The 14,313-nt window shown below is 50.6% G+C and overlaps 1 protein-coding gene across 2 annotated transcripts; it reads right to left on the bottom strand.

The window, feature by feature from the left end:
- Positions 1-2,055: 2,055 nt before the first annotated feature.
- Positions 2,056-13,194, bottom strand: PAQR8 (progestin and adipoQ receptor family member 8). Of its 2 annotated transcripts, none has more exons than XM_072331750.1 (2): positions 13,003-13,194; positions 2,056-7,237 (listed from the first exon to the last, which is right to left on the bottom strand). In XM_072331750.1, exon 2 carries the CDS (start codon positions 7,213-7,215, stop codon positions 6,154-6,156), a length of 1,062 nt encoding a protein of 353 aa, XP_072187851.1. In that variant the 5' UTR covers positions 7,216-7,237; positions 13,003-13,194; the 3' UTR covers positions 2,056-6,153. The 2 variants fall into 2 exon arrangements, with proteins under 2 accessions (XP_072187851.1, XP_072187852.1); XM_072331751.1 differs by lacking the exon at positions 13,003-13,194 and adding an exon at positions 12,912-12,972.
- Positions 13,195-14,313: the final 1,119 nt, after the last annotated feature.

Raw genomic sequence — 14,313 nt, 5'->3', positions numbered from 1 at the left:
CTGTATGTGCAAATCAGTCTTGGCAAGGTTAAGACAAGGCTTGCATCTCTACAGCTCCTCCTGAAAAGCAGAAGGATCAGTGTTTCCTGTATGGAGATCTGCTAGCTCTTCTCTGCTTAAAGCTCATGTATGTTGGAGAAAAGGCTGTGCTGTTATGTGTATCTACACCACTGTCATGCATAGCAACAAAAAGCCCAACCTGTGAATCCCCATGCTACAGGAATAGTCGATGTTTCAGTATGCCCTATCTGTGCTCCGAGGGATCCAAGGACTACTTACAAAGGGTTTGTTAAAAAACACTTTGAAGCCCAGGCTTGCTGATAGGAGGCTGAAACGTGATACTCCCAAGCCTGGTAAGATCAGGGATTCATAAATCAGTCTGCTCTCCCACAGTGCTTTCTACACCGCTTTGTTGTCGTATCCAGCACTTGTACCATTGCACACTTGGATTGTTCCTTTCTTCCACACACCATCTACCCCTCCAGCTCCAGTGGACAAACATTTGATAAAGGTATGGTAGGGTGCAGCTTGAGAACGAGCTTAGTGCTCTTCGCTTCACAGCCAGAGGAACTGCTTTTGACTGAGAGTAGATCTTACCTTCCACCTGAACAAAGCAAACAACGTTGGGATAAATAAGCTATCACTGGGGACAGCTGCAGAGTTTAAGACCCAGCTGGTGGCTTAATCCTTTATGCTTCAGGTATGCTCAATCCTCATTTTCACACTGGGGCTCCACTTCTCTCTCTGGAGTCAGCAGGAGCAGCAGGCAACATGGGGAAGCATTCTTTCCCTGACCTACTTGCAGAGCCCAGCATCAACAGCTGCTTAACAAAAGAAAGAAGGAAATATCTCATTTGGAGCTGCTTGCTAAGGCTCTGCCTCATGTTCCCAGAGATCTGCAAGGATAAAACCAGGCAAAGGTTGCCTTGGGGTAAAAGAACTTTCTAAAGTAACTCATATATATAATGAGTGCTTGGGATCACACCTTCTCTCTCATTCTCTGCTCTGTGACATGTGAAGGGAGCAGATCAAAATGCTTTGTTCCTCTGACATGGAAGCTCTTGTATTTTTTGCATTTCACTTCATCTGCTTAGGATACGCCCGTTCCCTCTTTATAACTGTTCCCTCTAATAACTGTCTCTAGCTTTCCAGCCATCGAGTAGTCGTATGTGTAAAATCACATAGCAAAAGGCTTGTAGGAAGCGTGTTTCCTAAAGCAGCATTGCCAAGCAGCATACCACAAGCCTCTATTTTTGTTTCTTGTTAAAAAGGTTAACAGCCTTGTTTTGGTATTTTTGTTCCGTTCTTCTTCAGTTTTTACTTCATGGAAACAGAAAACCTTGGCCTAACTCGTCTGGCAAAACCCCTGTCACTTACTCAGAGGGCGAGACGTTTGCAAAGCACATCCCTGGCTCGGAAATGCATCTCTTTGCAGAGCTGGCTGCACGCCTGCTTGAGTGGGAGCATTTTTTCCTAAGCCTGTCTTGCAGAGCTCCAGCAGAGCCTGGAGGCTGTGCTTTCGTGGCACTCTGCAGCCACGGAGGTGAAGGCATCTCGCCCTCTGCTGGGTGGAAGCACAATAGTACAGAGGCCCTGCTTTGCGTATGACGCGTGATCCTACTGAGCTTTAAATCAGGAATGATGGGAGTTGAGAGAGTTACCAACAGCCCAGTGAGGGAGTAATGTACAGAGCTGACAAGCAAAGGGCCTGGAGCTGTTGGAGCCATGAGGATGCTCAGAGGCTGGGATCCCTCTGCTACAGAGACTGGCTGAGAGCTGACAGTGTTCAACCTGGAGAAGGCTGAGAAAGAATGTATAGCAGCCTTCAGATACTGGGGAAGAAAAAACCCTAAAGGTTAAGATGGACTCTTAGCAAGGGATTTGAACCATGATAACATAGTTGACTATCACAGTTACTACGAAACCTGGAAGGTGCTTTGAAATACACAGCTGAAACCACATCCCATTGTTGATTACTGTCTACTCCTACTGTAAGGCCAAGCTTCCTTCCTAATGATTCATAGCCTTCTGTATTTGTGCATTCGGGAACTTCACACCACACCAGTCATTTTACTTTCATAGTTCGTTGTTGTTTTTTTTCACTAAAGGTTTTTAAATAATGATCAGTACAGTACAAAGCTTAAAATATTACCGATGTTTTCAACAATACAAAGTCAGCAGGTGGGAGGTGGGAAGGGGATGGTTAATATCTAACACCCGTACCCTTCTCTACTTCCCAGGGGAAGAAAAATAATACAAACTCTTTTGTTCTGTTTAGTAACAAACAGTGCTTAAAAATAATCTTGTCAGTAAAAAATGTCAACTGCAAGGCACATGAGGAACCCGTCCTTGCCCTGCTACACAAATCACTAGGCAAAAATCCGAGTTTAAGGCAAGTTTAAGGTAACTCTCTCCACCCTCCCCCTTTCTGTTCCATACACCGGGGAAATCCTGTCCCATTAAAAACAACCACGGACCAGAAGATAACAGAGGTTGACCCTGGTTCCTTCGGTATAAATCCCAGGAGGTAACAGCATAAGGCACATTGGGATGACTTCTCAGCTGACCTGTGCAGATCCAGGTTGTGAGATCTGCTACAGTACTATTGTAGGACTGGAGATAATCTTGAGGGTGAGGGCCTTCAGGATCCAAAAAGTGCTCAACTCCCTGCCACCAGGACACCCAGCCCAGCCATGCCTCCTCAAAGGAGCACCAGGATGGACGAAGCCGTGCTCCAAGCAGCGGGCCCAGAGGAAAAGATCCTGTCAGGCTCTCAGTTTAACACAGCTGCACTTTTACTGTCTCAGCAGCTCTGGTCTCCTCTAGATCAACAGCACGGTTCTTAGGAGGGCATTGGCAGCCACTTCCCAGTCCCTTCCCTCTTGAGGTGGAGCAAAGTGCTCAGCATGTTGAGTTTGCTCAGGTAGGCAGCCAGGTGAGTAAGGCATAAGTCCTTGGGTGAAGGAACCTCTTTGCTGGAGGAAGAGGAGGAGGATGGAGGCAGAGACAGAGGAAGTTCCAGTGTAGACAAGTCCCTTCGGACACCAAGGGTGCACCCTCACAGCAGCAGCAATCTGGGTGGCAGCTGCCTGCAAAATTGACCCATCATAGTAATGAGGAAGTCAGCTCCAGGTCTGAGTGCAGGGCCATGCGGGCACGTGAGCGGCTTCATTTGAGGACATGCAGAAACACCACTGCCGTCACGCAACAGCTGATTCAGAAGGAGAAGTTCCATTTCTGCTGTAGCACGGAGATGACATTTGACCAGAAATACCTCGGGAAATTCATGAAGCACCTCCTACTCTGCGGTGAACTGGACAGCATTACTGTAACCATCCTTCTTTAGCCAAGGGCAGGACGTCATGTATTTTCACAGCCTTAGAGAAGCCAACACCTGGGTGTCCCCTGTCTTTTGATACCAGTATTACTAAGTGCTAACAGCACAGTATGCTGTTAGCAGCGATGCTCACTCCTTCCATTTTAGTTCAGAACAAAACTGTGGACCAGCCTGTAACTGGCTTATTCTCTGTTATCTACCACAAAAAGCACAGCAAATTTGGCTGTGAGAAGCAGCACCGCTCCCACTGGAAGTCTAATCCCAAACTGAGAAGAGACCCACATGTGCAGGCAGCGCTGCTGGCCAAGTAAGCTGGCTGGAAGTTAAAACCAGGAGAAAAATGACTGACATTTTTTCAGTAGGATTGGTTTTCTGCAGGTCCATCTCCCAACCATTTTCTTGCTCCATAGTCAGATAAACCTCTGTGCAAAAGACGCAGTGTGAGGAGGTGTAGGCCAATAAAATGAAGTCATTAACAATTTCTAAGTGCTCTTAAGATGGGATAGATGTGAACAAGGAAAGCCTATGGTGATGGGAAAGGGGGGGACTAGATGACTTCTCCAAATTTCTCCTGTGATTTCTTCTCTTGTAATCAAAAATTGCTCTCCTCATCCTTTGCACTTAATTTATCAATTAGGCCAGTTTCAGGTTTGTGCACAAAACCTCTTTTTTGTCTTGCTGCAAGGTACCTTAATAATAGGTGAGTTCTCAGAGATGTTGTTGTCTGGCCCCCATGCTCCTCCAGCAGCATGGCCTTACTTCCTTCAAGCTAATCTTGACCCAGCTAAGAGGCTCTGTAGATAAAAAAGCCAAAGGCAAAACCTTTCTGGCTATTAAATCAGGCATGCATGCACACACACAAACACATCTCAATAGTTAAAAACCAGATCAAGTGCAGAAATCAGTGCTTGTCTTGACAAATCATATCCCCAACCTTAATGTCTTCCTGCTCGGTACCAGCAACCACCATTCATTTGCCTGCCCTTGGATTCTGCAAGACAGATCTCTGGCTGTTATAGATCCACACCTTCCTTGCTTTCAGAGAAGATTTTATATATCATGGTATAGGTGTCATGGCATTTGAGGCTTCAGGTCTTCTGTAAGAACACAGTTGGAAGGACTCAAAGTTAACTATGAAAAGAGAGCAGTACGTTCAACAGAAGGCACGTAGTCTGAATGGAATCTATCTGTATGGGCTCAGAGCATCTAGTCCTGTAAGTGCTACCAACTTCAGTGCCACAGTATGGCTCCATACCTCAAATACCCCTCCAGCAATTACAGAAGAGATTCATCTAGCTGAGGACACCGTAAAACAATACTTCCTACTCTTTGGATAGAAGTAACCCAAAAACACCAAGTGTCCCTGACCACCTTATTTGCCACTCCACACAAGAACCTCCAAGTTCCAAGGACAAACCCTTTCCAAGGTTACAAAAGACCTTAATTCTGTCAACCTGCTCCTGCCTTTTGCCGTTCTACCTTCATCTAATGCCGATAAAAACATGCCAGATTCAAAGCCCCATAGGTCAGAGAAAGCAACCCTGCAGATTCATGGCCATCTTTCCCACAAGGCCCACCAAGGATTTCTTGGCATCCTGAAAAGAACCATTAAGAAGGGAATAAAGACTTCACATCCACTTCACTTTCATCATCTTTTGGCCATGACCACCCCAGGAGCCCTAGAAGGCCCAGGGCCCACTGGCTTTCCCATACCAGAGAGGTCACATTCAAGTTAGTTCTGCACTGCATGGTCAGAATTGGAGGCCAGTCAGACTCCCATGGCAGATGATTTGGGATCAGTCTTTGCAGGAATGTATGAACACACAGGCAGAAAAAGAGGCACTTCTCTCAACAAATATATTTCCCCTCCCAGTGCCAGCACCTTGAATGCTGATGGCTGCAGGGGTGCTCAAGCTCTACTACCACTCCTGAGAAAAGCTATGGAAATCAGCTCCAACCTGTAACGGGCCAAGTCCTCAAAGGCAAGTGAGCATTTAAAATGGAAGGCAGGAGCCTTTGAAGAGTTGGGACAGCCTGCTTAGCTTTGCTAAGCAGTTCCACCGCAGATGGTGCATGTGCAGAAAGAAAAGATACAGATGACCTAACATCCCCAACCACGTCAGGGGTGGCTGGACCACAACAGTGCCTGGCAGACATGGTTCGGTTCCAGTTGATTCTAGAGGACTCCAGGTCTGTGAGCATGCTTTGTTGATGTCAGCTCAGCAACCTGCTGTTGAGATACTTCAGGGGATCATAGATAAAATCTGATTTAGCCGAGCTGGAGCTGGAAAAGGATTAGTTCAGCCACTGTAACACACACCCTTGCAAGTGAACCCTAGAACCTTACAACTGCCTTTGATGTTAGCAAGTCTCTCCTCAGCCAGCAGAAATGGCAAAACCCAAAGATGTCATCATGTCCACCCAGAGGCCTCGTGGTGGGCTCTCTACTGTGCTGTGCGCCCTAGAAAACCCTTCTGCAGTTGCACAGCCCTCAGGCTACCAACCTTCACATTCAGTGAGGTATCTCCCACAGGCTTACTAGAAAGAACAAGGAACCTCTGCCTATTCCAGTATCCTTGGTTAAGTGACTTTTGTGGCTTAAAACACCCCATGTCCCCCTGCATGGCAGAAGGCAGCTCCTGCTGTGAGAATGCATCCAGCATGAAGTGTCCAGCCCTCCACCCCAGTCCAAGGTCCAGGTTAGTCACAGTGTGTTAGGCAAATAAGCCAGTTATGCCTCTAACATGCTATGCCCCTTTTCTTGATTATTACTGTTTTCCTTCCGTGTGGTGTCATGCCCATCACCTTCACCATTCTCAGGAGTCCTTTTTAGCCAGGATGGCCTTGATCCTGCATCGCAGGATGTAAGCTGTGATGGCACTGCAGGCCACCAAGCCAAAAAAAGAGACGCAGGAGAGATAGATGGAGAAAGGCCCGTGTCTTTTCAGGAAAATCTCCTGCCTGTTCTTGTAATCCAAACAAATGGCCTCCAGCTGCGATAGGGTGCAGATAGCCAGGAAGGTGTGGAAGATCTGGTGGGCATGGCCGACGATATCACAAGAGCCAGGGAAGTACTTCTCGGGAACTGGGCAGGAGAAGAAATAAGCACTGATAAGGAAAAACAGTATCTGGTACGTGTGGTACCAAGCAGCATCTTCCTCACAGCCCCCCAGGTGACACACGACCACTCGGTGAGCGACAGGACTGATATCCAAGATGAAGGCCAGCCCGGCTGGGATCACCTGGCACATTTTCCTCATGATGGGGTAAGGCCGTCGGTAGCGGTATTTGGCATAGCAGCAGCCAGCACACGACAGCCAGCCACAGAAAGCAGCTGCCGGGAGGAAGAAAAGCCAGAATTTGTCATACCACGCTTGGTCGGAGCTGTAGTAGAAGTGAGCCAAGGCACTACCGTACTGGTAGGTGCTGACTCCGACATAGTCCACAAAGTAGAAAGTGTAGTGGTACAGCTCTGACTTGGACTGCAGCAGGTGGGCCAGGAGGCTGCAGGTCAGGTAGGTGACGGAGGAGAGGACGAAGATGAGCAAAGGCAGAGACCACGCATCCAGGGCTAGCTGCTCGCCCTCCACAAACGCCTTGAACCTCAGCAGCACAGCCAGAGCCGCCAGGAGATGAGTCCAGACGTTGACCACCTCGTTGTGCTTCTGGAAGAGGCTGAGGAAGTAGTAGCGCCAATCCTGCCCGGTGGGACGGTACCCGGCGTGGATGTACGGCTCACGGAAGAGCTGTGGCACCTCTCCCTCTGGGACGGTGCACGGCATCTTGGGGAAGCCATCTTCCAGCAGGCGGGGCAGGCGGCTGAGCTGTGGCCCGCTGAGGGACAGCGTGCTGAGGCGCTCCAAGATGGCCGTCATCATGGGGATACGTCGTCCTTGTGCCCTGCAGGGAGGGGAGAGAGAGGAAACGTTAATGGGAATGCACGGGGAGAAGAACCTCCTTGATTCTATGGTGATACTGAGATGCAGACCCTGCCTGTAGAAACAAAGGGCTTTTCTTGACTTGGCAGACCTGAATTCAGCATAGAGGAAGATGTCTCTGTGGTTCAGCCTAGATTAGATAGACACAGAAACATGACATCCTGCCTTTAGTCCCCACCTCCTTGGCAGTCTCATGGGGCACGTTTAGGGCTAGTTGCCAGTAAGGGGGTGCAAGAAGCAGTCAGGAGAGATTTAACAGTTCAGGAGAGAGCTAGACTGGATATAAGAAGGTTGTGTTTTACAATAAGGATAGTGAAGCAGTGGAACGGAGTGCTGAGTGCCCCAGCCCTGTGGGCACCCAAGGTCAGGCTGGACAGGCCTCTGAGCACCTGATGGAGCTGTAGGCATCCCTGTTCATTGCAAGGAGTGGGACCATATGGCCTTTAAAGGTCCCTTCCAACTCCAATGAGTTAACAATCAAGAGGAAGTGAAAGCAGAGATGGGAGCTGACAAACGGTCCCAGGGTGAGATAGCACAAAGAGCCAAGACTGAGCAGACTCTGCACTGGCTTGCATGTCCTGCTTCCCCTCACAACCCTGATAACAGACAAAGCATTTTCACTTTACTTCCTTGCTCTTGCGGATGGGGGCTGTCATAACTGACATTACTGCATTTTCCAGCCAGTTCTTTTTCCTTGTGCTTTCCAGGCTTTCTTCGTTAGCATCTCTCAGGGCTGTTGTTTTTATTTCCTTTGCCACAGAGAAGGTGGCTGCTGTGTCCGCTGGAGCTGCCTTACAAGAGCTGGAAGGGAAGTTGGTTCCTAAAATGGGGGGATTTAGTGTCAAAGATGTAGGAGGCTGAATGCAGGGCCCTCACTGAGGGTTTGACATTGGCAGATTCTCTTTATTTCTCTCCTAAGGGGGCAGAGCTATGACAGGACACATGCTTCATTCAGTGGCTTGTGCATTCCCAGGAGATAGGTGCCAAAATTTAGGAAGGATTTGAACAGTCCAAATTGGAAGAGACCTTTAAGGAGACCTCTAGGCCCACTGAACAGGGACACCCACAGCTCCATCAGTGCTCAGAGCACATCCAGCCTGACCCTGGCTGTCTGCAGGGATGGGGCACCACCACCTCTCTGGGCAACCTGTGCCAGTGCCTCACCATCCTTATTGTTGACAGCTTCTTCCTTATATCTTCACCTCAACTGATCCCAGCACAATGCTGCAAAACCCTCCAGGAAGGTGCATAGGTACCAAAAATCAGTGCTGGGGCTCATGAGGACAAGGTGCAGGGCTCCCAGAGTTCCCCAAACGACAGAGGAGACAGACAAACACTCATGCTGACACCAGGACATCAGAAACTGGAAAACCACTTAGACATAGCCCGGATTGCACAAAGAGCAGGATGCAAGGATGCAGATGGATGCAAGGGGCAAGCTGTGTTTTCCACTACCCCTGGCATGCCTGCTTTGCATGCTGATGAACATATGAGAGGGACAGCAGCATCTGTACCAGGCATAGGCTGGCTCTGGCTTGCACCCCAGGATTTTGCCACAGTCTCATCTTGGACACAACAAGCATCACCCTTGAGCAGAGCTAAGGGAAGGCTGGGCACTGAACTGAGAGCAGAGATTCTTCCCAGCTGGGAAACACCAGGTTTTAACATGCAGAAGGAAGGGGGGGGGCAGACGTTTTCAAGCTAACAGTCGGAAATCACAAGAAACGCATGCGGTGCTCAGACAAACAGTGAGTAAATCAGGAATCCGGGCAGGCTTATTTTAAACCAAACTTGTGACACCGAGGAGCGAGAACAAGTTGGCAATTTCCAGCGATCATGTGATAGACAAAGCAACGAGCAATTAGAGAAAAGGGAGCGAGAAGGGGAATAATAACAAAAAGAGAGAGAAACCCCAAGGTCAGCACTGGCTGTTTTGCGTGCACAGAGCCCCTATTCTTTCCCTCCCGCGGGGGTGTCGGAGCAGCTGAAAGCCACATTCATCAGCAGGGCGCCTCGCTGCCATCCCCTCCTCACCCCCATCTCCGGGGGATTCACTTCTTTTGGCTGCTCCCAATTAACGGCAACCAAGTATCGTTTGTTCAGGGATGGAGCTGCCAGGAGGGGTGGACGGTGGCCAGGCGGGATCATGGCAGTCACAATGCAAACCGTGGCCCAGAGGAGGAACGATCCCGTTCCAGTTTTTCCTCTCCCTTTCTTCAGAAGTAATTGGAAACCAGAGCTTTTTTCCCAGCTCTTTTGCTTTTGGTCACAGTCTAATGGAAGGGTTTGAATGAGAAGATTTCCTGCAGGGTATGGCTGATTTTTCCCACCAGCCCAGCTTCAGTGTTAACTCTGTAAGTCAGCCTGTAGCAGCTCAGTGTATTGGCTCGCAGGGTGCTGCACAGGCATGGGGCTTTACACATGCACATCTGCTTCCAGACAGGCAGCAATGCCTGGGAAACAAAGCAGAAGGCACTGCAGAACTGAACCCTGGGGAAGACTTGAACAAATGCTCTGCATTTATAAAGGAAAGCGGTTGCATACAAAGTTGCATAGAAAGTAACAACTAATTCCTGAATTCCACTCTTCTGTGAGCTGTGCAAGAGCCCATCAGGTGCATCACAGGTTGCTGTTTTGGAAAGGTCCCACCAGAGATGGGAAATGGAGATCCTAGAACGGCTCAGAGCAGCAATTCTGCATCCTCTCAGCACATTTATGTGCCCAGTTACACCCACAACAGCCCAATAGTTGTATTATAAGTGCTCAGCCAACAAGGACTCTTCGTGGGTCAGGATGCTTCGGAAGGAAACAGGTGATATAGAATCACAGAACCATTAAGGCTGGAAAATACCTTCAAGATCATCAAGTTATGGAATCACAAGATGGTTTACATCCAATCTAAGTCACCCCACTTTTAGTTTAAGGCCATTACCCCTGGGTCTATCACTACGCTTTCTGACAGAGTCCTTTCCACCTTCCCCCTTTAGGTATTGGAAGGCCACAATGAGAACTCCCCAAAGACTTCTCCAGACTGAATATACCCAGCTCTCAGCTTGTCTCCATAGGAAAGATGCTCTACTCTCTGAGCACCTTCACGGCCTCCTCTAGATATGCTCCAACAGCTCCTTGTCCTTGTGTTGGGGTCCAGAGCTGTACGCAGTGCTCCAGCTTGGATCTCACAAGGCCCCCACCACCAAGTCCAACCACCAGCCAGACCTACCAAGTCCACTCACTAAACCAGGTCCCTTCATGATGTGATGGTGGAGTCACCATCCCTGGAGGTGTTGAGGAACAGTGGAGCTGTGGCACTGAAGGATGGAGTCAGCAGGCGTGGTGGGGATGGGCTGACAGTTGACTTAGGGACCTTAGAGATCATCAACCTTAATGATTCTATGATTCACTGGAGACTTCCCCCACCTCTCTGGGCAGCCTATGCCAGTGCCTGGTCACCCACACAATAAAGTTGGGTTTCTACACGCCTGTATGGAACACCCTATGTCCCAGTTTGTGCCCATTGCTCCTTGTTCCGTCACTGGGTACCGCTGAAAAGAGCCTGGCCCCATGAACTTGGCTCCCACACTTTAGATATTGATAATCATTGATGAGATCCCCCTTTAATCTTCTCTAAACTGCACAGCCCCAGGGCTCTCAACTGTTCCTCATATAGGAGATGCTCCAGGTCCCTCATCATCTTTGTGGTCCTCCAATGGACCCACTCCAGCAGTTCCCTGTCTGTCTTGAACTGAGGAGCCCAGAAATGGACACAGTGCTCCAGATGTGGCCTCCCCAGGGCAGAGTAGAAGATCTTCCACTTCTACCCACTATACACTTCCACTTACCTTTGCTCTTTGCCCTTTCTAGATTTGCTCACCAGTTTCTAACCCCCTCCCTCCCCACACACACACACCCAAAAGCTTTCAGATAGGTGTGAGATACCAGAGAGCAGCCTGCACCCACCAGGTGGAGCACCCTGACCTGACTTGCTTCGGGCTCACCAGCACAGAAACAAGAGCAAAGCCTACTCCCCATCAATGACCTGTGCCTGCCAGGTTGTTTGCACACTCCTAGCACAGTTTTGTTGCAGCCACCCACATGCAATTCGAGTCACTCCACCTTGCTTTGGAGCAAACAGGGTTGAGGCATGCAGGCAGCCATACCCAGCCAGCAAGCCGTCATTCAGTCATGCAGTGATGGAGTGGGGTGGCTGACCTGACCCGCTTCACACGCCAGCACTGGATTGAGCTGAATGGTGCCACAGAAATGCCCATTTTTTTTTTCCTCCTCACAAGCTGAAAAGGGAATTTGGATTTGTTTCAACCACGTCTTGCTTTCACAACCCACATCTCCTCCCATGATGTCTGTGCAGCATCCTTCCCTCCCATCGGTGTGCACGCAGCATCCCTGGGCCCTCATTGCCCTAAAAGCATTGCTGGAAGACATCTCAGAGCCTCCAAGCTGAGGCTGCTCAGCTTTCCTCCAAACAAGCCGTTACCCACCAAAAAGCCTGATGCCCAAAAACCATTTTGAAGGCTGCAGATTTTCAGGCTTGGGTCATCAGAAAAATATGCCCATCCATCACGTGTGGCTGCTGCGAGCAGGGAGAGAGGGGAGGGAGGCAGCAGGCAGAGCGTGCAGCTGTGTGCCAGCCCTGGAGCTGGGAGCTGCTGCCCTCCATGCACTGCAAGTCCGTATCCCCACCCTTTGAGGTGAGCAGAGCTGCCCTTCAGCTGCACACAGAGCTATGGGAGTAGATGGCTGATTTCCCCCTGCAAACGTGGGATGCTATGGATTTGCTGGGGGGGAAGATTAAAGCATATATGCCTGGAGGACACCAGGTATGGCCACCAGATCTTATGCAGCCCCATAAATTACAGCTTCCAGGACAACACGCTCTCTTTCTGAGCTTTGGGTTTGCTGCTCAGCCTTTCGTGCATGGAATGCCACAACCATCTCCTTGGCTTCAGGCACAGCTTCAACGTAAACACATACAATCAGCAATCCCACAGGCCCGGGGCCGTTAAACAACACCTTTTGTGGGAGGAAATGTGCAAAGCCGTGCGGTTGGGTTCGGCAGGGCCGTGCTTCTAGGAACTGTTTGTGATACGCTGCACCCCTCCGAGCCGAGCTGAGCTGAGCGGTGCACTTGGCAGCTCGCCGTCCCCTCCCTGCCCCAGCAGCGAGCACAAACAGCCCCGCAGCCCGCATTCCTCTCCCGCAGGGCATCCAAACGTCCTTTCTCATGACCTTTCCGTGACTGCAGCATCGCACAGTCACCCACGTCCTCATCCTCAGCCCTTCAGGTTGCCAGCCATGCAGTGATCTCCCAGCTAAGCGCCCTTCCAGCATGGAATAGAATGCTCTGAGTTGGAAAGGGACCCTTCGAGGCCAAGGGGACACCCACAGCTCCATCAGCGCTCAGAACCCATCCAGCCTGACCTTGGCTGCCTGCAGGGACGGAGCACCACCACCTCCCTGTGCAACCTGCACCAGCACTCCGGTCCTCTCCCATGTCCAACCATCCCTCCACCCCACAGCGCGGAATAAAAGCACCTGCAGCCTCCCTACAAAGCGAGATGCTCTCATAAGGAAAACCCAACGCGCTCAGCAGACAGCCCAGGGGAGCCAAACCCCCAAACCATCACCACGGGAACACGAGCATAAGGACCCGGAGCGCTTCTCCTCCCTGTCCCCCCGCAGCCCGCTGTCCCCGCAGCCGCCCGCACTCACCGCACCGCCGTGTCCCACGGCCACCGCCTCCGGGCACTACACGCATGCGCATAACCCCGCCCCGGGCTGTCCCCACCGGCCGGGAAGTGCGGTGGAGCTCGGGGGGGATGGATGGCAGTTCCGTCTCTTAATGATCTATGCGAGCGCTTTGCAATCCAAGCTTCGTGTGGGCATCGCTTTTGTTTGCTTGCCCCGTGACCTGCTCCGTGCCTCCTCCCCCCAGCTGCGTTGTTACGCTTGGGGTACTTTTACACCCTGAAATGAATCACCCGCTTCATTCCCTCCCAGGCAAACCCCCAGGTGTGGTTGTGTTTGCTCCGCAGATTGCTCCCAATAGGTTCCAACTCAGACAGGCCGAGGTTGGGCTCTCCCTGCTTGTCCCCCACCCCTCAAACAGGCGGCTGCGGGGGTAGAATGGATGAGAACTCCCTATTATAGGGGTGGGGGATGTTGGTCACCAACATTATAGCATGCTAAAGAGTCCGTCCCCTTCTTTCTTCCATAACAGATGAGCAGACAGAAATAGCAACGTGAAACCACCAGGCATCTATATTTGGGCTATTCGGACCTCCCTGGAAACGCGGTATTATTCATTGCTCTGTTTTGCTTTTTGTGCAGCAGGAGAAGGGAGCGACTCAACAGCAGCATCCTGCAGGCACTGGGGGAGCTGAGCACTGGATGCAGGAGCACAGGAAGGCTTCACCACCATTGGAGTGGGTGAGATTCCCACTGCAGCCCTTGCTCTGCATGCACTGAGGCGCCTGATTCCTGTTTAATGTCACCCGTTGTAGTTTCTGGATCCCCATAGGAAGAGCTGCCTCTTCGCTGCCTCCATCCCTCGGCCTTCCCCGACCTGTTGCAATGAATTATTCACCCTGCGGTCTCCGTGCTGAGGCGGTTGCTATAGGGCAGGCTCATGAATAACAACAGGCGGTTATTTTTAGCCCTAACTCTCGTTACCGTGCTGCCTTTTGTTCACAGCCGGCTCCGTATCAGCAGCGGGCTGGGACTCCCTTTGGTTTTACACACACCAGTTCCTACCACAGTTTATGGGACGGCCATCTACGTTCTCCTTGCTAAGATCTTAGCCCATACGGAGGAGTCTCCGCTTTGCTATCTGCAGCCACAAGGAGGTTGGGGGGGGGGGAGGAAAGAAGCCTGAAGAAACCTGAAACGGGGTTCTAGTTCTACCCCAAATCCAACGGTAATAAGAATTAGCGATAAACACACTCATTAGGATCCTCATCCCGCTGCTGACACCCAAAGCTCAGCCGGGACCTCACATCCCAAACGCCACATCCCCGCCCCCAA

The sequence above is a fragment of the Excalfactoria chinensis genome, chromosome 3 (genome assembly GCF_039878825.1).
Source record: "Excalfactoria chinensis isolate bCotChi1 chromosome 3, bCotChi1.hap2, whole genome shotgun sequence".
Lineage (NCBI taxonomy): Eukaryota > Metazoa > Chordata > Aves > Galliformes > Phasianidae > Excalfactoria > Excalfactoria chinensis.
This window is presented reverse-complemented; position numbering and strand designations above follow the sequence as displayed.

What these genes read in the sequence shown, in the direction of transcription:
- PAQR8 (XM_072331750.1), bottom strand. Translation starts at nt 7,215, where the DNA reads ATGATGACGGCCATCTTGGAGCGCCTCAGCACGCTGTCCCTCAGCGGG.